General features: G+C 46.6%; 1 protein-coding gene across 2 annotated transcripts; it reads left to right on the forward strand.

Moving 5' to 3' along the window:
- Positions 1-7,205: 7,205 nt before the first annotated feature.
- PUS1 (pseudouridine synthase 1) lies at positions 7,206-18,153 on the forward strand. 2 transcript variants are annotated; one of them, XM_030582618.1, is made up of 6 exons: positions 7,206-7,348; positions 8,848-9,045; positions 10,500-10,637; positions 11,397-11,499; positions 11,774-12,471; positions 16,098-18,153. In XM_030582618.1, the coding sequence occupies exons 1-6, from the start codon at positions 7,256-7,258 to the stop codon at positions 16,143-16,145; spliced, it is 1,278 nt and encodes a 425-aa protein (XP_030438478.1). In that variant the 5' UTR covers positions 7,206-7,255; the 3' UTR covers positions 16,146-18,153. The 2 variants fall into 2 exon arrangements, with proteins under 2 accessions (XP_030438478.1, XP_030438479.1); XM_030582619.1 differs by having other exon boundaries at positions 7,260-7,303.
- The last annotated feature ends 1,424 nt before the right edge of the window (positions 18,154-19,577 follow it).

Raw genomic sequence — 19,577 nt, forward strand, 5'->3', positions numbered from 1 at the left:
CATACAGACAATGACTTGTTTATACTGCTCTGTATACTATACAGTGAAATGTAAGTACAATATTTATATTCTAATCGATTTATTTTATAATTATATGGTAAAAATGAGAAAGTAAACAATTTTTCAGTAATAGTGTGCTGTGACACTATTATATTTTTATGTCTGATTTTGTAAGCAAATAGTTTTTAAGTGAGGTGAAACTTGGGGTACATAAGACAAATCAGACTCCTGAAAGGGGTTCAGTAGTCTGGAAAGGTTGAGAGCCACTGCTATAAAGCACAGAGACTCAGAGCATGAGAAAGCAATTTCCAGATGCATTTTGCTTTTCAGGAGGTACATGGTGGTGCCTGATAAGGTGACACCTTACTGTATAATTGTCAAATCAGTATAGATAAAGTTTGCTGCAGAATACATTGCCAGATAGTTTGTGTAAAGAATGATAAGATAGGTGGGGAAAACAAAAGATGCAGAGTGCCAAGTAGATCAGGGCAAAAAATTTTTGATCCAAACTTTTTTTCAGCAAAAATGCAGATTTGGTGACACCAACAAATTTTGAAAATTTGTGTTTAATTTTACCAAATTGTTTCCATTAGAAATAAACCCTTAAAATTTCCCAAAATTCAAAACCTTTAATTTTGATATTTTTGTAACAAAGCTTTTGATTCAAAATGACATTTTGTTCAGACATTTCCTTTAATTTTATTTTGAAAATATTTTTTAAAAATGCTCTAAATTGAAATGAAACATTTTGTTTCAAGTCAAATGAAGCATTTCATTTGACCAGAAATGAAATGTTTTCAATTCACCAAAAGTTTAAAAAATCTCCATTTACCATTCAGTCTGAAATGATTTGTTTTTAATTTTTTCAGCATCGCCAGCAAACCAAAAAATCCATTATTTGCCTAGTGCTAGTCCACTGGACAGCGATGGCATGTGAGCAGTGAGTAAAACATTATCAGACTGCTGGTTCTTGGGTGATATATTAAGCTAATACATCATCAGACTCACAGAGCTGTCCTGCTCTGATAATAGATTAATGTAACATGTCATTGCAGGGGCAGCCCTCTGATGTATTATCAGCTGCTGCAGCATCAGCTGTTGCCTCCCATTCCACTGACACATTGTCCATTAGGCAAAGCTCTGGAGGCTGTGCAGTAAAATTAGACTTTTGTGGGTGAGGTCTAATCCCAACTCTGGCATTGATGCTATCTGTGACTTTGGGTAAATTGCTTTATCTGCCTCTGTTTCCCCATCCCTAAAACAAGGATAGTAATAATACTTACTATCTCCTAGCAGGAGTGCTGGAACAATTTGTATAGTAGGGGTGTTGTGAGCCATTGAACCAAACTCTAAACCCTGTATATGAAGGAAACCACTTCAAGTCTAGGGGTGCAGTAGCATCCCTGCCTCACAGAGATACAGTGAGGATTAAAATACTCCTCAGGAAAATCTTGCATGACCAATTTTTCGCCTTCCTCTGCAGCGTGGGTCACGGCTCACTTGCTGGAAGGTTCTCTGCACCTTGAGGTCTTTAAACCACGATTTGAGGACTTCAGTAGCTCAGACATAAGTTAGGGGTTTGTTACAGGAGTGGGAGGTGAGATTATGTGGCCTGCATCGTGCAGGAGGTCAGACTAGATGATCATAATGGTCCCTTCTGACCTTAAAGTCTATGATTAACTCAGGAGAAAAAGTGAGCTCTTTGCTCACTACTCCCTGACTACAGGCATGGCATTCTCCTTCACTTCCTATTGTCACCACCCTAACATTCAAGGAGAAAGGCCTGATTTTGCTAGGAGGGCCATGTTCCCCAAGGCACGTAAACACATGCTTAAGTCCATCTTTATTCAATAAGGGCCTGATCCAAAGCCCACTGATGTCAATGGAAAAGCATCAGTGGGCTTTAATTATAATTCCAAAATCAGTGGACCTTAAGCGTGTGCTTAAGTGCTTTGCTGAATAGGGATGGATTTAAACATGGGCTTAAATGCTTTGCTGAATCGTGTTCTTAATTAATGGTGAAATGATGATTTGAACAAAAATCCACTTTAAATAAAAACAAATATAATCAGCAAAGAAAAAAGCTTAGTAAATGGAGCTGACTATTTAAAACTATGCCTGGGAAGGTCAAATATTTGTCAACAGAGAGAGCAGGGAAGGGTTTGAGGAGCGAGTCAAAGGCAGTGAAAAGGCATTTGGGATTGCGGGTGTAGAATGAAATTCTGCTGGAAAAGTAGGATTAACTAACTAGAAAGAGGACAGACCTGAAGGAGGAGAGAATGAATTAAAAGTCAGCCTGGTCGTGGGATTTCCATGAGGAGAGAGCGCAGTGTGACAGCAGCAGCAGAGGAAGGGGAGGCTGGGGGGGAGCTAGGACAGGGGTTGGCAGCCTGGACCTTGTGAAGACAAGGGCAAAAGAATCCAGGAGAGTGAAACATGAAGAGAAGCAACAACCCTATCAATGGAAGAAAGGGGAGAGAGGGGCTGAAGGCAGACCAGAAGTCATGAGCACTGTTGGAACGGGAATCAGGCAAAGGCCTAGGCATGGGGATGGCTGTGCAGGGGGAAGTTGATAGGTGATGCTCAAAGAGACCAGCTGATGGTTGGAGAAGGGGAACTCAGCAAGAGAGAGAACTAGCCCAAGTCAAGTGACTGGCCGTTTTGGAGGGTTGAACCAGGGCTGCAGGTTGAATGAAAAGGTAAGGAAGCATGCAGCGAAGGGGTCAGGTGGAGGCTGAAGTCACTGAGGATGAGTGAGGAGAGGAAGAGAGGTGTAAGCTGAGAGGAAGGCTGATGGGGAGGAGTTGGGTGGATGGTGGATGACAGCCCCATGAAAGGGCAGAGAAATGCTGGGTTCACTCAGAAAAGGAGAGAGCCGGGAGGTGGAGGGATGATATAGGACGAGATGGTGGAGGGCTGAAATCTGTTTAGAGATGAAGGGGGCATTCCAGAAACTGCCAGAACAGGGGTGGGGGCAGGAGGGAGGCAGGTGTGAAGTTGAGAAGGGGCGGGGCAGGAGGGAGACATGAGGCTGAGAAGGGTAGCACACAAGGGGTGGAGATCTGGATGTGGGGCAACAGAGGGGCAGGTGTGAGGTTCAGCAGAGGCGGGGGTAGGAGGAAGACACGTGTGAGGTTGAGCAAGGGCGGGGGCAGGAGGGGGCAGGTGTGAGGTTGGGAAGGATAGCACACAAGGGGTGGAGATCTGGATGTGGGGAGGAGGGGGGCAGGTGTGAGGTTGAGAAGGGTAGCACACAAGGGGTGGAGATCTGGATGTGGGGAGGAGGGGGCAGATGTGAGGTTACCAGGGGCGGCAGCAGGAGGGGGGCAGGTGTGAGGTTGAGAAGGGTAGCACACAAGGGGTGGAGACCTGGATGTGGGGAGGAGGGGGCAGATGTGAGGTTGAGAAGGGGTGGGGGCAGGAGGGGCAGGGCCGTCCTTAGCCATAGGCAGAATAGGCAGCCGCCTAGGGCACCACTCTGCCTGGGGGCACCACTCTGCCGGGAGCCTGGACAGATGGGAAGCAGTGGAGCATGTAAGAGCAGGGCTGCTGGGTCCTAGAGAGAGCCGAATGCAGCACAGTCTGAGGGAGGGGATTGGCTGCTGGGGTCTCTGGGAAGGGGTTGGGGAAGGAGCTCACCTGTGAGTGTGACTCTTTCCCCCCGGCTGAGGTCAGGTGAGGCAGGCTCTGTGGCTCTGGAACCAGTATCCTTTGTTGTCTCCCATAACATCCATTCTTCTCCCCCCGCCCCACGGAGCACCCCCTCCTTTCTCCCTCCTCCCCAGGAGCACCCCTCTCTCTCTCCTCCCTCCCCTCCGTCAGGGCTGGGTTGGGTAAGGTGCTGGGGGATAGGTGGGGGCAGGGCTGGCTGGCTGGCTGCTGAGGAATGAAAGTGAAAGGAACTCACTTCCTGGGCAGCGAGCCAGGATTGGAATGTCACACAGGGCTGGGTTGGGGTTAGCCAGATGTGTGAAAAATCAGGATAGGGGATTGGGGTAGGGTGAGCAGATATCCCTATTTTATAGGGACAGTCCCAATTTTGGGGTCTTTTTCTTATATAGGCTCCTTTTACCCCACCCCTACCCCGTCCTGATTTTTCACACTTGCTGTCTGGTCACTCTAGGTGGGGGTAATTTGTGTCTATATAAGACAAAGCCCCAAATATCGGGACTGGCCCTATAAAATCAGGATATCTGGATCTATCACCCTAGCTGGGGCACGCCTCTCCCCTGGGCTGGCAGCTGCCAGCGATCCATCTCATCCGGGGGGAGCTGCACAGGGCAGGATGAGCTGCTGTGGCTCCATGGGTGACCTCTTCCTGAGATCAGATGCTGTGCTAACTTCACCATGGTCCGTAAGGCTGGTGGTGGTGCCCCTTGGCGTGTGATTGGACCTGAGGGTTTGCTGCTGCTGTTGCCACTCTGCATCCTAAGAGGTGGATTTTGGGATCCTACAGTTTTCCACCTATCTCCTCCTCTACTGCAGCTGTTGGACCAGCAGGCTGGGGGGTGAGCCAAGCATGAAAGCAGTACTGTGTTGCCATTTAGATTGTCATTTAACAACTTTGTTTGCCAAAAATTCTTGCTAACAATCCTGAATCCAATTTCAATATTTTTTTTTAAATCAATATCTTAGCCAAAAACAGAAAATTAAGTTGTTGACAATTATTAGTGACAGGTTTGGTTTGAGGCAGGGAGTGGGCCAGTTTTCATCAGAGAAACAAAAAATGTTGACTGACTTTCCTATAGCCTGTTACTCCTGATAAGAGCCCTCCAACAACTGTAATATGCTCATCTCCTTACTAGTGTGTAAAGCAGGGGTCGGCAACTTACGGCACATGTGTCAAAGGTGGCAGGTGAGCTGATTTTTGATGGTATGCAGTGGCAGGCTGAGTGGCTCAGCCCATCACTGCTCTGGGGTTCTGGCTGCTGCCCTATTGCCAGCTGGGATACCAGCCGTCGGCCCCACTCAGCACCTGCTGCTGGCCTGGGGACCCCCAAGGAACCCCAGGCTGTCAGCGGGCTGAGCAGGCCAACTGAACCACTCAACCTGCTGTCAGCCTGGGGTTCCATCCACTCAGCCGGCAGCGGGCTGAGCGGGCTGGTGGTGGGCTGAGCAGGGCCGGTGGGGGGTTGAGTGGCTCAGTCTGCTGCCAATCTGGGGTGCCAGCAGCACTCAGCCTACTGCTACTCCGGGGTTCCGGCTGCCGGCCCCTTGCCAGTCAGGAGCTCAGCTGCCGGCCTCTCTCTGCCTCCTGCTAGCCTGGGTGAGCAGAATCCCAGGCTGGTAGCAGGCTGAGGGGGGTTGGCGGCCGGGATCCTGGCTGGCAGGAGTTGGTGGTCAGAACCCCAGACCAGCAGCGGGCTGAGCACGGCCTGGGATCCTTGTCTAGGGTTCCAGCCACCAGCCCTGCTTAGCCCGCTGCCGGTTTGGGGTTTCATTTACTCAGCCGGCAGTGGCCTGAGCAGGATTGGCTTTTTGTATGACATAACTAAATTCAACGAAATAGGAAAACAAGAGCAACTAATAACAAAGTGCAAGAACCTAGAGAGCCTCCTGAAGCACGGTGACAGTTATTTAAATGGACTTGAACTGTACGAAGAATGGAGTACACTGTCATCAATGTTGCCACATGCAAAATCGGTGATGGACATTGTACAGTTTATTCATACCCGCAAACTTGTTGACATATATCCTAACGTGTACATTGCCACTCGTATTCTACTGACAATTCCTGTAACAGTAGCACCAGGAGAACGGAGTTTCTCAAAACTAAAGCTCATTAAAAACTATCTCCGCTCTACAATGAGTCAGGAACGCCTAACTGATCTTGCTATTCTTGCAATCGAACAAAACACGACTTTGTCTGTCATACGATGACATTCTTACTGATTTTGCAGCCTGAAAAAAACAAGAAAGATTGCTTTTAATTAAAAACAAATCTTTGTTTCAATACCTCTTCATATAAATTTCCAATAAAATTTTGATAAATTAAAAAAATTATATTTGTATCATTGTCATATCAGAATTTTTTCTATAGCGCTGCTTCTTTAGTGCTAGACCATCAGCATTACAGTGTGCTTAATTAAGTTAAATTGGTTTTGATAACGTGAATGTGGCAAGTTTTCCAATACTGTAAGCTTATATTTGTATTGCTAAGAGCAGATCAGGCACAGGGGCACTAGTTTAATAATCTCGCCTAGGGCACCATAAATCCTAAGGACGGCCCTGAGGAGGGGGGCAGGTGTGAGGTTGAGAAGGGTAGTACACAGGGGGTGGAGTTCTGGATGTGGGGCAGGAGGGGGCAGGTGTGAGGTTGAACGGGGGGGGGGGAGATCTGGCTGTGTGGCAAGAGGGGGGCAGCACATGAGGCGTGGGGATCTGGCTGTGGGTCAGGAGGGGGCAGTGACTGAGCAGGGCAGCACACGGGGGGGAATCTAGCTGTGGGGCGGGGGGAGATCTGGCTGTGGGGCAGGAGGGGGGCAGCACTCGTGGGGGGGATCTGGCTGTGGGGCAGGAGAGGGCAGTGACTGAGCAGGGCAGCACACGAGGGGGGGAGATCTGGATGTGGGGCAGGAGGGGGCAGTGACTGAGCAGGGCAGCACACGGGGGGGAGATCTGGCTGTGGGGGAGGGGGGCAGCATACGAGGGGGGATCTGGCTGTGGGCAGGGGCGAAGGCTCTTGCAGCAGATGTCAGCAGAGATGAGGGGCTGGAGGTGGGATCTCGATGCCTGGCGGCAGCAGTGGCTCAACCAAATCTGGCTCGTTACACTGACCGAGCTCAGCTCCCGCCCGCAGGGCTGGAGAAGCCGGAATCCGAGCACCGCAGCTGGCTCCTGTCTGCAGGGACGGGCCCTACGGGCGCCAGGGGAGTGCGGAGCCCGGCGGGACCCCGGGGGCTGAGGTGGGGAGCGGGGCGCGGGCAGCCCCCCCCGGAGCACGCCCCGGCCCTGGCCAGCTGCTGGAAAGGCGGGAGGGCAGCGAGCTGGGCCGCGGGGCTTAGCTCCTCCCAGCCTGTGCCCCGCCCCCGCGTATTGCACTCGCCTCGCCCGGTCCCGCCCCTTGCCCGCGCGCCGCCGCTGAGTGCTAGGAAGAGTGTCCTCACCCGGCGCCCGTAGTGGACCCCGGGCGGGGGGTGGGCAGGGGCTGTGCCCACGTGGTGCCGGCCGCCGAGCCCCAGCTTGGCAAGAGCCGCGTAAGTGCCCGCGGCTGCTGCAGCCCCGGCGGCTCGTGCCGCAGGCGGGGGCGGGGGCCATGCCTGGGCGGTGGTTACTTCTCAGGGCGATGGTCCGGGGCCTCTCGGTGAGAGCGACCTGCAGCGGCGGGCGGCCGAAGAGAGCGCCCGGCGTATGTACCTGTGTCGGGCGGGCCCCCGGGCTCCTCCGGGCGCGGCTGCAAGATGGGCGCGGGAAGGGGGAAAGGGCCTGATCCTCATCGTGCAGCTTCCTTGCTTTTACAGTGCTAGATCCTCAGGGCGTGTGTGTGTGTGTGGGCAAAGCCTCAGCTGGGGCCGGGTGGCCGGGCGTGGGCGGCAGGTTTCAGGAAAACGGGGAGAAATTGGAGAAAATGCAGAGGAGAGCAACACAAAGGATTAAAGGTCTGGGATACATGACCTATGAGGGAAGAGTGAGAGAGGCAGATTTGTTTAGTTTGGAGAGAAGACGGTACTGGAGGTTTTTAAGAACAGGTTAGACAGACATCTGTCAGGAATGGTCAGGTTGTTAGTTATTCCTGCCTTGAGTGCAGGGGATCGGTTTAGGTGACTTTTTGAGGTCCCGTCCAGTCCTACACTTCAGCGATTCTGTCTCTCTTATGCACTGCCCAGCCTCACTTGCTCAAGGTTGCCATTCTGAAGCATTCTGTATTCGATAACGTATGCTGAGGCATATGCCGCCACTAAGGCTATGTTTTAGTCACAAGTATTTTTAGTAAAAGTCAGGTGCAGGTGGTGGCACGGGACCCTGCTAGTGCTGGGAAGGCGTGTGTGTAGTGAGCCGGCAGGCTCCCTACTTGGCTGTGCGCCTCCCCAGAAGTGGGGACATCCCCATCGCTCAGCTCTTAGGCACAGGCATGGCCAAGCAGCTCCCTTTGGTCGCCTGGCTGACTGAAACTTTGTATGAGAATGTGGCCTAGTGGAGTGAGACAATAGAGGAGGGATCCAGGAGAAAGCTGGGATCCTTCCTGGCCCTGTCAGTGGCTTGTTGGGTGACCTTGGGCAAGTCCCTTCCCATATACCTTAGTTTCCTGATATGTAAAATGGGACTAAAGATGCTTGTAAAGTGATTTGTGTTTGGATGAAAAGCACTTTCAAAGAGCTAGGAATTACTGTTAGTTCATTTATTAACAGGGGGAGCACATTGGGCACGTTGCTTAAGGAACAGCTGTGCAATTCTGTTTGGACTAATGTTGGACAAGAGAGAGTGAGAACATGACCAGATTGCAAAATGCTGGCACAGGCTTGGTCTACTTTACGCTTAAAAGTTAGGTCGACATAGCTACGTTGATCAGGGATGAGAAAAAAAATAGTTACTGTAGCTCGGGGGATGGGGGTGTGGGTGATCCTATACTGACGGAAAGATCCCTTCCATGGGAGTAGACTTAATCTGTGCTACGGGATTATGCCAAGGTAGCTATCCCAGCGTAGTCTCCATAGTGTAGACATAGCCTAAGTGGAAATGCTCTTAAATTACTTTCCCCACAGTTTCTCCAACTCGCAAGCAAAAAGACTAAACTGCGGTCCAAGTGCTGGGTGTGGTACATTCACTGTTTGTTTTTTCCATTGATGGAAATGCCATTTTGTTGTTCCACTCCTTGCTGAAGCCTGCTTCCTGCTCTGTCCCTTTCAGTGGTTTGCAATGGCTGCCAGTCAGGCAAAAAGACTTAAGAGCAGCAGTGAGGAGACAGAAAACCAAGAGGAAAATGGACACCAAGACAAAAGATTCAAGAGAAGCCAAGAGGATGTGGAGGATCAGAATAAAAAATTTCCCAAAAGGAAGATTGTGCTGTTGATGGCATATTCTGGGAAAGGCTACCATGGGATGCAAGTAAGTGGTTAGGCAATAAATGCTATTCAGCCTCTTGCATTTGGGGTGCATATCTGTCTGCATCAATATGCCCAAAGTGGTGCAGTATCTGAAATGAGGGGAGGGAGGTGGTAGCCAAGGACGAGCTGTTGTAGGCTCCAAAAATCCAAGAGGCTGGGGCACACATTGCTCAACCTCAGATTCAGATGTATTAATGCCATTCAGAGAATATGATTTATGTTATGCTAGCAGCCGGTCCACACCAGCTTTCCCACCAGTGCAGATCCTGGTAGAACTGTACTGGGCTTGTAGCAGTGATGGGAGATTTTTCAGAAAAACCTTGCTGTAGATAGTCTTCCTGTGTGGACTGAAAACACCATGCTGTGGCTTCACCAGTTCAGTTAATGTTCCTAGTGCTATCTTATAAATTCCGTGCCAGCTTTCCAATGAGATCTCTGATTGAGGCTCTGCAGTTGTGGCTGTTTCACAGCCCTGCTCATTTCACTTCTAAAATGTGTTTGGCCACTGTCGGAAGACATTTGTGGGCTAGATGGACCTTTGGTCTGACCCAGTATGGCCGTTCTTATGTTTAGATGTGTACAAGCAAAAATGGGCATAAGCATTACACTCCAGAATGTGTCCTCTAGTGTAGATGGGTATTCAGTGTATCATTGAAACACACACAGCACAAGGCCCCAAAACATGCAGATTACGTTTCTGCCTTCTTCTGTTGCATTTTTAGAACGTGTCTATACTGGGGATACTTGCCCTAATGTGGCCACAGGGTTTTGATGCGCTGCACTGGAATGGCTTACTGCAGTTTGGAAACAGGCTAACCTGCCCTGCTGAAGCTAAATTACACTGTCAGGTTGGGTTTGCCTTGGTATAGCATCAGTATAACAGCACTGCTACAAAGTGTCTCCAGGATAGACAAGCCCACAGTACATGGCTGCTCTCTTAACCAAGCTGTGCAGAAAGTGACTTTTCCAATGCAAAAGTGGCAACAAAGTTGTAGTCCTTAGATTTATACAATCTAAGAATGTATAAATCTAATTTTATGAATACAGTGACCCAGAATTCCACTGTGCTGACTTTGGGGTGACAGTGGCTGTACTGGAATAACATCTCCTTTGGTGCTGTGTTGCAGACACACAGGTTGGTCACTTGTGGTGATCGCCACACAAATCCAGTTACTCATGGTTTGGGCAGAGGTTGAGGAATCATCTGAAATCACTTTCATCTGTTACCAGCTACATTTTCAGAATTTTTTTTGCTATTGTATCTGTCTCATTCATGACTCCAGGTAAAATATAATTGGTAGGGTTTGCTAGAGCGGGGCAGTGCTGTTTGTTTTGTGAAGAGATAACTTTGAAAATTAATTCGGGCTCCAGTGGTTATTGGGTTCTGGGTAACGATTGATCTTCAAAGGAAGTATTAATTACAGTTTTCTTCCTCTATTTTATCTTTCTCTTCAGCGAAACGTGGGGTCCTCGCAGTTCAAGACGATCGAGGATGACTTAGTATCTGCCCTCGTTCGGTCAGGGTGCATCCCAGAAAACCACGGTGAAGATATGAAAAAAATGTCTTTTCAGAGGTGTGCGCGAACAGACAAGGTGTTGAAGCTCTTTCTTTCATGCTCTAACAGATGTTGGTAGCACTGAGATTGTTGTGACTGTCTCTGATCGTGTGCATTTTGGATCACAGATGAGAAATAAGATCACTTTTATAATGTGGGGTTCTCATTTGATAGTGAATGTATAATTATACTAAAGATAAAATATTTGTAGTGTGTACTCTTCTACTAAATTAAAGTATAAATAAATACTAGTTAGCAAATACCAGGGTAGTGACTAGATATCTGTTATATTTGTAAAGCTATCACTTTATCCTCTCAGTTGTGATCTCTGCGTTTCCACTTTAACTGTGTTGGTCCATTTGTTACTACTTCTTCCTCCCAACCCATTCCTGCCCTGTTTGCTCCCTCCTGTTTGATATATAAGGAATTTTTGTGTTGGGGACTGTTTTTGTTCTTTGACTATGCCTAGCACAACGGGGGCCTAATTTGTAACTGAGATTCATAGATGCTCCAATGATGTACAAGCTTGCATACAGCACGAGTTTGGTTTTGTATGAGTCAAATACAGTGAAATAGCACAGAGGGAGAGTGTCAATATAATATATTTGCAACCTTATCCCTTCCTTCACATTAACCAAACTACCCTGCTAGCCTGTGAGTGTGCAGATGATTTTGTGGCTGAAGCACAGAGTTGGGAGATCTGGAATTCATTCCTGTGCTACAGTAGGCTTCTATGTGACTCTTGGAAAATCCTTTAAACTCTTATTCTCTGTTCTCGTTGTTTTTGTTTTCATAGGGCGTGTCTGCCGCTGGACAGATTGTGTCACTGAAGATCTGGCTGATAGATGACGTTTTAGAAAAGATCAATAACTGTCTTCCTTCTCATATCAGAATTCTGGGTAAGAATAATGGAAAAAGTGGGTATCCCAGCAGTGTGCACAAACACTGATTTTAATTTAAAGAGGAATTCTTGACCAATGGATCTGTACCATTCAGATTCCACCCCCTCATCCCCCCAATATTTCACTGTGAAAAGGTTTAGTTCCTCCTGTGCCCCCCTGCCCTCCCCCTTTCTATTTTATATAGGTTCTTCTTGGTGGGTGGAGATTGTAATGTGGCTGAAATTGGCTGATTCAAAAAGTTTTGTTAACAAAATGTCATTTTTTAAATGAGGACTGAAAAGAGTCACTGGGGGATTCAGCTCCAAGAACAAATGTGATGCCAGAACCTACTTCTACATGATGCCAACGTTTGCCTTTGCCCATAAAGACCATGATATCCAAGATGAAAATTACCGACTGAGCAAAGAGACTCTTGAGAGAGTCAACAAGCTTCTTGCTTGCTACAGAGGGACCCATAACTTCCACAACTTCACCTCTCAGAAGGGACCCAAAGACCCCAGTGCCAAACGGTACATCATGGAGATGGACTGTGAAGAGCCCTTTGTGAGGGAAGGAATGGAATTTGTAGTGATAAAGGTGAAAGGACAGAGTTTTATGATGCACCAGATAAGGAAGATGATCGGTTTGGTGATAGCTGTAGTGAAAGGCTATGCACCGGAGTCTATCATGGAGCGCAGCTGGGGAGAGGAAAAGGTGGATATCCCCAAAGCTCCAGGGCTTGGGCTGGTCTTGGAAAAGGTGCATTTTGAAAAGTACAATAGACGTTTTGGAAATGACGGTTTACATGAGCCACTGGAATGGACGGAGGAGGAGGAGGAGATCACTGTTTTCAAAGAGCAACATATCTATCCCACTATTATCAACACGGAAAGGGAGGAGCAATCCATGATGAACTGGCTGAGCACCCTCTCCATTCATGACTTCAATGCCACTTCTTCAGGGGTACAAATCAACGACAGAAATTCAAAGGTAATGGTTGAAACTTATTTTTTAGAGGGATACTGTCAACTTAAAAAAAATAATTGCTCTTCTTCCTGAACACTTTTGCCTGCTGTCACTACACCACCTAACATAACTATCACTTAGAGACTAGACTAAAATAATCATATCCAAATATCAAGAAATACATGTTTATATATGACGGCATTTTGTGTATAGTCCCTTTCACTGTTTTTTGTTACTTTTGCACATGGCAAGTGGATAAAGGAAGAAATATTTTAAAGTGCAGGAAGATGTGATTGCTAAACCACATAAATTTGGGTTGGGAGCCAGGAGCAAATGTTACTTATCTGTAACTACCTTGAACTCGAGAGACTAGATTTCAAGTTGGTAGGTCCCTTTGAATACCAATTTGCATGGAGAAGTCTTGTCATTTTTCTAATTTTTTGTTTTGTTTAATGGTCTGTTCATTTGCAGAGAAGCTTAAACTGAGAGGAAACTAAATTTAGTTACTCCACACCCAATCCTGCAAAGTAATGCACATTGGAAAGCACAATCTCAGCTATACATATACAATGATGGGGTCTAAGTTAGGTGTTACCGCTCAAGAAAGAGATCTTGGAGTCGTGGATAGTTCTCTGAAAACATCCACTCAGTGTGCAGTGGCAATCAAAAAAGTGAACAGAATGCTGGGAATAATTAAGAAAGGGGTAGATAATAGGACAGAAAAGATCATGTTGCCTCTCTATAAATCCATGGTACACCCACATCTTGAATACTGTGTGCAGATGTGGTTGTTCCATCTCAGAAAGGATATATTGGAATTGGAAAAGGTCCAGAAAAGGGCAACAAAAATGATTAGGGGTAGGGAACGGCTTCCGTGTGAGGAGAGATTAATAAGACTGGGACTTTTCAGCTTGGGAAAAGAGACGGCTAAGGGGAGAGATGATTGAGGTCTATAAAATCATGACTGGTATAGAGAAAGTAGATAAGGAAGTGTTGTTTACTACTTATAGACTCATAGACTCTAGGACTGGAAGGGACCTCGAGAGGTCATCGAGTCCAGTCCCCTGCCCTCATGGCAGGACCAAATACTGTCTAGACCATCCCCGATAGACATTTATCTAACCTACTCTTAAATATCTCCAGCGATGGAGATTCCACAACTTCCCTAGGCAATCTATTCCAGTGTTTGACTACCCTGACAGTTAGGAACTTTTTCCTAATGTCCAGCCTAAATCTCCCTTGCTGCAGTTTAAGCCCATTGCTTCTTGTTCTATCATTGGAGGCTAAGGTGAACAAGTTTTCTCCCTCTTCCTGATGACACCCTTTTAGATACCTGAAAACTGCTATCATGTCCCCTCTCAGTCTTCTCTTTTCCAAACTAAACAAACCCAATTCCTTCAGCCTTCCTTCATAGGTCATGTTCTCAAGACCTTTAATCATTCTTGTTGCTCTTCTCTGGACCCTCTCCAATTTCTCCACATCTTTCTTGAAATGCGGTGCCCAGAACTGGACACAATACTCCAGTTGAGGCCTAACCAGCGCAGAGTAAAGCGGAAGAATGACTTCTCGTGTCTTGTTTACAACACACCTGTTAATGCATCCCAGAATCATGTTTGCTTTTTTTGCAACAGTATCACACTGTTCACTCATATTAAGCTTGTGGTCCACTATGACCCCTAGATCTCTTTCTGCCATACTCCTTCCTAGACAGTCTATTCCCATTCTGTATGTGTAAAACTGATTGTTCCTTCCTAAGTGGAGCACTTTGCATTTGTCTTTATTGAACATCCTGTTTACCTCAGACCATTTCTCCAATTTGTCCAGATCGTTTTGAATTTTGACCCTGTCTTCCAGAGCAGTTGCAATCCCTCCCAGTTTGGTATCGTCCGCAAACTTAATAAGCGTACTTTCTATGCCAACATCTAAATCGTTGATGAAGATATTGAACAGAACCGGTCCCAAAACAGACCCCTGCGGAACCCCACTTGTTATACCTTTCCAGCAGGATTGGGAGCCATTAACAACTACTCTCTGAGTACGGTTATCCAGCCAGTTATGCACCCACCTTATAGTAGCCCCATCTAAATTGTACTTTCCTAGCTTATCTATAAGAATATCATGCGAAACTGTATCAAATGCCTTACTAAAGTCCAGGTACATCACATCCACCGCTTCTCCCTTATCCACAAGGCTCGTTATCTTATCAAAGAACGCTATCAGATTAGTTTGACATGATTTGTTCTTTACAAATCCATGCTGGCTATTCCCTATCACTTTACCACCTTCCAAGTGTTTGCAGATGATTTCTTTGATTACCTGCTCCATTATCTTCCCTGGCACAGAAGTTAAACTAACTGGTCTGTAGTTTCCTGGGTTGTTTTTATTTCCCTTTTTATAGATGGGCACTATATTTGCCCCCTTCCAGTCTTCTGGAATCTCCCCCGTCTCCCATGATTTCCCAAAGATAATAGCTAGAGGCTCAGATACCTCTTCCATTAACTCCTTGAGTATTCTAGGATGCATTCCATCAGGCCCTGGTGACTTGCAGGCATCTAACTAACTTCTCATAACACAAGAACTAGTGGTCACCAAATGAAATTAATAGGCAGCAGGTTTAAAACAAAAGGAAGTATTTCTTCACACAGTGCACAGTCAACCTGTGGAATTCCTTGCCAGAGGATGTTGTGAAGGTTAAGACCATAATAGGGTTCAAAAAAGAACTAGATACATTCATGGAGGATAGGTCCACAATGGCTGTTAGCCAGGATGGGCAGGAATGGTGTCCCTAGCCTCTGTTTGCCAGAAGCTGGGAGTGAGCGACAGGGGATGGATCACTTGATGATTACCTGTTCTCTTCATTCCCTATTGGGCACCTGGCACTGGCCACTGTCAGAAGACAGGATACTGGACTAGATGGACCTTTGGTCTGACCCAGTAGGGCCATTCTTATGTTCTAACCCACCAGGAGCCAAAACTTCCACTGAACTTAATAGGAAGTTGTAAGATCAAACTTTTAGTGCATGGAACTGCTATGGATTTGAATAGGTATAGCTAGGAGACATGGGATATAGAATCAAGAAAGGGAATTTGTAGACAGAAATTCAGATCTTCCTGACAGATATGTTGGGCTGTGGAATAGTCTCCCAAAGGAGTAGTGGAAACATTGTTTGCTTGGGACCTGTTAAAACTAAGTTGGAGAGAGTACTAGAAAAACAACTCAGTGGAATCCCAATGTATTTTTTAATGACTGTTTCCCAGCACATCTGAAAACTTGGAGTGGCGACTGAATAATCTTTTAGTTAACAGGAGTTCTTTAAAGTAGAGTCTCAATATGTAGGGAACAATCCTGCACTGACAAGGATTGGACTAGGTCTCTTCTACCTCTTAACATTTTATGATTTGTTTTGGTGTGAGACAGAATTCTAATATTGAAATTAAAATCCACAGCCTGGGTGAACGGCACGAATAAGGACAACTAGAGACTTGTCAGGGTTATTTTTGTACTTCTGGTAATTATTTTGCTGTCATGAAGTTTGGATCCAGATTCACATTTTCCTAGACTTTGGAGCAGTTTCGATCCAGTCTTTTGATTTGGGTCTGTAATAAGGTGATGACAAACCATTATTTTTTTTTTCCATTCTCCTTTGCAGAGCAACGATCCTGAAGGCAGTGATGGTTGTGACAATGACTCTGACTGAGTCAGTGAATAGCAGGAGCTGGGATCTTTGCTGCTTGTGATTCAGTTTGGGTAGAACTAAGTGGCCTTTCTAAATCCAGCAAGCCAGTAAAGCAGAGGTTTTCTTGCATGCTGAAAACAAGGAGTCACAGACAACCAAAAGGAACTGGCGGGGAATAATGCAGCAGGGGAATAATAACTGACGGGGAATAATGACCCTGAAAGTGACTCCGTACACCACTAACTGATGCATTGGAACGTGGAATACTTGAAAACTAAAATAACAAAAAATGTACTTTAAAAGGAATCTTGTTGTGTAAAAGGAATTGTTTTCATTATGTAATTTGAATTGTTTTTATTACAGTAAAAGTGCTTATATGAAACATACAGATATTTAAACGTGTAATCTCCACATTAAGGCAAGTGCAAAACATTTTTAAATAGATTTCTCTTTTCATTTTATAGATTGAAGACCTCTATGTACTACTTTAAAAACCTCTTTAGTTTACAGAGTTTCTTCATCTGTAGCTGCAGTGATTTTCCAAAACTTGAGACTTTTATTTTGTTTTTTTTGCATACTATCCATGACTTTCACATGCAATTTGTTTGGGATCAGAAATCTGTTATACTGCTGGCCCTGGATTCTCTGGCTAGAGACAGACTTAACTTTCTTTGCCATCTGTAAGCTTGAGAAACTGTTCCTTTCATGAATGAGATCTAATTTTGGAAAGTGGGCTGGTATGTGTGTATCAGGGGATACGTTGATTTTTTTATTTTAAAGATGTTACTAACAGATGGTTCCAATGTGTTCTTATACTTGCACAATCCCAGAACATAGATTTATAGTTGCCTATGTATGCAGCGTATCTCCAGCCCAGGTAATTGTTTTACAAGCCCTTTAATTAAGGTTTGTTTAAACCACTTTGAACATGTAAAGCACTGTTATCACAAACACAAAGTGTGAAACCTTAGAGGGGTTCAGTAATGCCTGTGGTAGATAGCCAGTTATTTTGCAGTTAGTTTGCCATCCCTTGTACTTGCTAGGTAGCTCTCTGTTGCATTTTGGCCTAAATGTGTAAAATATAAGGTTCAAATTTTCAGTAGGCTTCAACCTAGCATGCAGAAACTTTGCATATACAAATCCTCATTGTTCATCTGCCCATTCAGATGGGGGGGGGTTATGTGCAATAATATGGGATTTGTATGTGCTGTCGAGTAGGTGTGCAGATATACACACATGGTTTCAGAGGTTGTAGCTGAAAATTTGGCCCATTTTCCCCTGGATCTGTGTGCAGAAGGGGAATATGCCCCTAACTTAGAATTTAGAATATGCAACACAGCTTAAGAGACAGCTGCTTTTAACCAAGGCCTGATGGCCTTTGTTCCTCCATGAGTAACATTTTAGTTTTCTCTGTTTTGGGCACATGACGCTACTGAGGATTTTTTTGGGTCAGACTTTGGACTTAATTCTTAGGGGGTGGGAGAGAGAAGTAGCAGTTATGCAAGCCTCCCACAAGCCTCATACTTATGAGGCCAGCTGGTGCCTTAAGAATGGGATGCCTAAAGGCATCTCTACATTACGGGGACTATAAGGCATAGCTACAGCACCATAGTTATGGTAGCATAGCACCATAGTGTAAATACAAGTGACAGAAGGGGTTTTCCTGTCACTGTAGGGATGCTGTAGGTAGGTTGATGGAAGCATGCTTCTGTCAGTCTAGCTGCATCTACACCAGGACTTAGGTCAACATAGTTACAGCACTCAGGTGCAGATTTTTCACACCCCTGATCACCATAGCTATGTCAACCTGCATTTTAAGCAAAGACCAGGCCTAGGAAACATGCTGATTGAGCCCTTTTCAGCTAAACTTCACCAGGTGGGCTTCAAAGGAGGCTCAGAGCTGTGTAAATTAAAGCTCCCTTCCTGGGCAGGACCCTGGGGGAGGGCAGTGGTGTTGGTGGCAGTGGATGTAAATTGTCTACTGGCACAGCAGCCCCTGTGGGTTTGAAACACAAACTACAGCACCTGTGGATGTTGTAGGGATCGGTCCTGGCTGGCAAACCACCAGAAACCGCCCCCTGCAAAACCCCCTTTTGCCTTTGCCACAGAATGCTGATTTGTCTCAGAATGCTGACTCCATATTATCACAAGATTAGGAAAATACCGCACGCTCTGCCCACATGCAATGGGTGAGGGGAAAAGGGGAAGAGAGAGTCCTCCACCAATGCGAAACAAGTAAACAAGGCTGTAAGCTATGCATGATGCTGTAACTGAAAGAATAAAAAGGTTGCCACGCCTCACGGCGGGGCGCTCTCCTGAACACACAAGCTGTCTGCGTCTGGTTCCTTCCCGCATCTGGTGATCCCGACGTGATTCCAGCCCTCCGTACCCACCGGCCGGTCGAGCCGTGGTGCACCACAGTGCGTCTTTGCGCACTCCCTCGTGAGTATGGGGGGGGACTTGTCCGTGCAACAGAAGGCTCATGCGAAAGAGCTGGTTAAGTTACTCAAGGTAACCAGTCGCATAACAGCATCACAGCAACATGTGGAGGATTTGCTCCATGTTATAGAGGTTAAATGCCCTTGGTACCCCGAGAAAGGAACTCTCGAGGTTTCTGACTGGCAAAATGTGGGCGAATGGCTCCTAAGGGAGCCACGAGCGCCCATCCAACACATCTTGCTGTGGCAACATTGTGCAGAGGCAATCGGGCGTTTGTGAAAGGAGGCGCCCCCGCTTGCCTCTCCCACCCCTACCCCACCTCCCTCATATGTCACGGAGGTTGAAACCCCAAGTCCTGCACCCAAGGCGACAGCCCCTAGTCTAGCCCCCTCTGAGTCCTTGCTGTCGTCGCCCCCTCCCTTTTGCCCCCTCCGGCTCCGAGCGCAGTACAGGCTGCTTTCGGCCCCAGCTGGCTGTGAAGGAAAAAATATAGACAGAGGCGAAGCAAAGGAAATACAAGTTACAGAACTGAAATTACGTTTGCAAAGCTTAACTGTCCAGTAAGACCCAACAGTGTGCCTTTGTGACCCTGGAGTCGGTGTGGCTTGGTGACACCAAAGAAGCCACAGGCAGCCGACCTGGACTGAATCTCTGAAAGAGACGCCGCAGGAGATTCCAGGGTGTAAGAGAACAGCCCTCCCAAGAGCAGAAGCATGTTGGAAATTCTGGACAAGCTGTATACAGGATAATCTCCCTTCCACCTCTCCCCCTCCTCTGAACATTACACACAGAAGTGGCCAGTCTGGACGTACCTGTGTAAGTATGAAAGAAGCTTCGGGCTTGGGGCATTAATATTTTCCTGAGTGATGTGGGAGCGTTCCCAACACTCTCCATTGTTGTTTTATTATTTTATTAATGAAGCTTCAAAATTCAGTTATATGGTGTATTTTCTTTATCTTCCCCCAGCGATCCTGTAGTGTCAGCCTGATCACCTGACACGAGGGATAGATTGGT

The sequence above is a fragment of the Gopherus evgoodei genome, chromosome 13 (genome assembly GCF_007399415.2).
Source record: "Gopherus evgoodei ecotype Sinaloan lineage chromosome 13, rGopEvg1_v1.p, whole genome shotgun sequence".
Classification (NCBI taxonomy): Eukaryota; Metazoa; Chordata; order Testudines; family Testudinidae; genus Gopherus; species Gopherus evgoodei.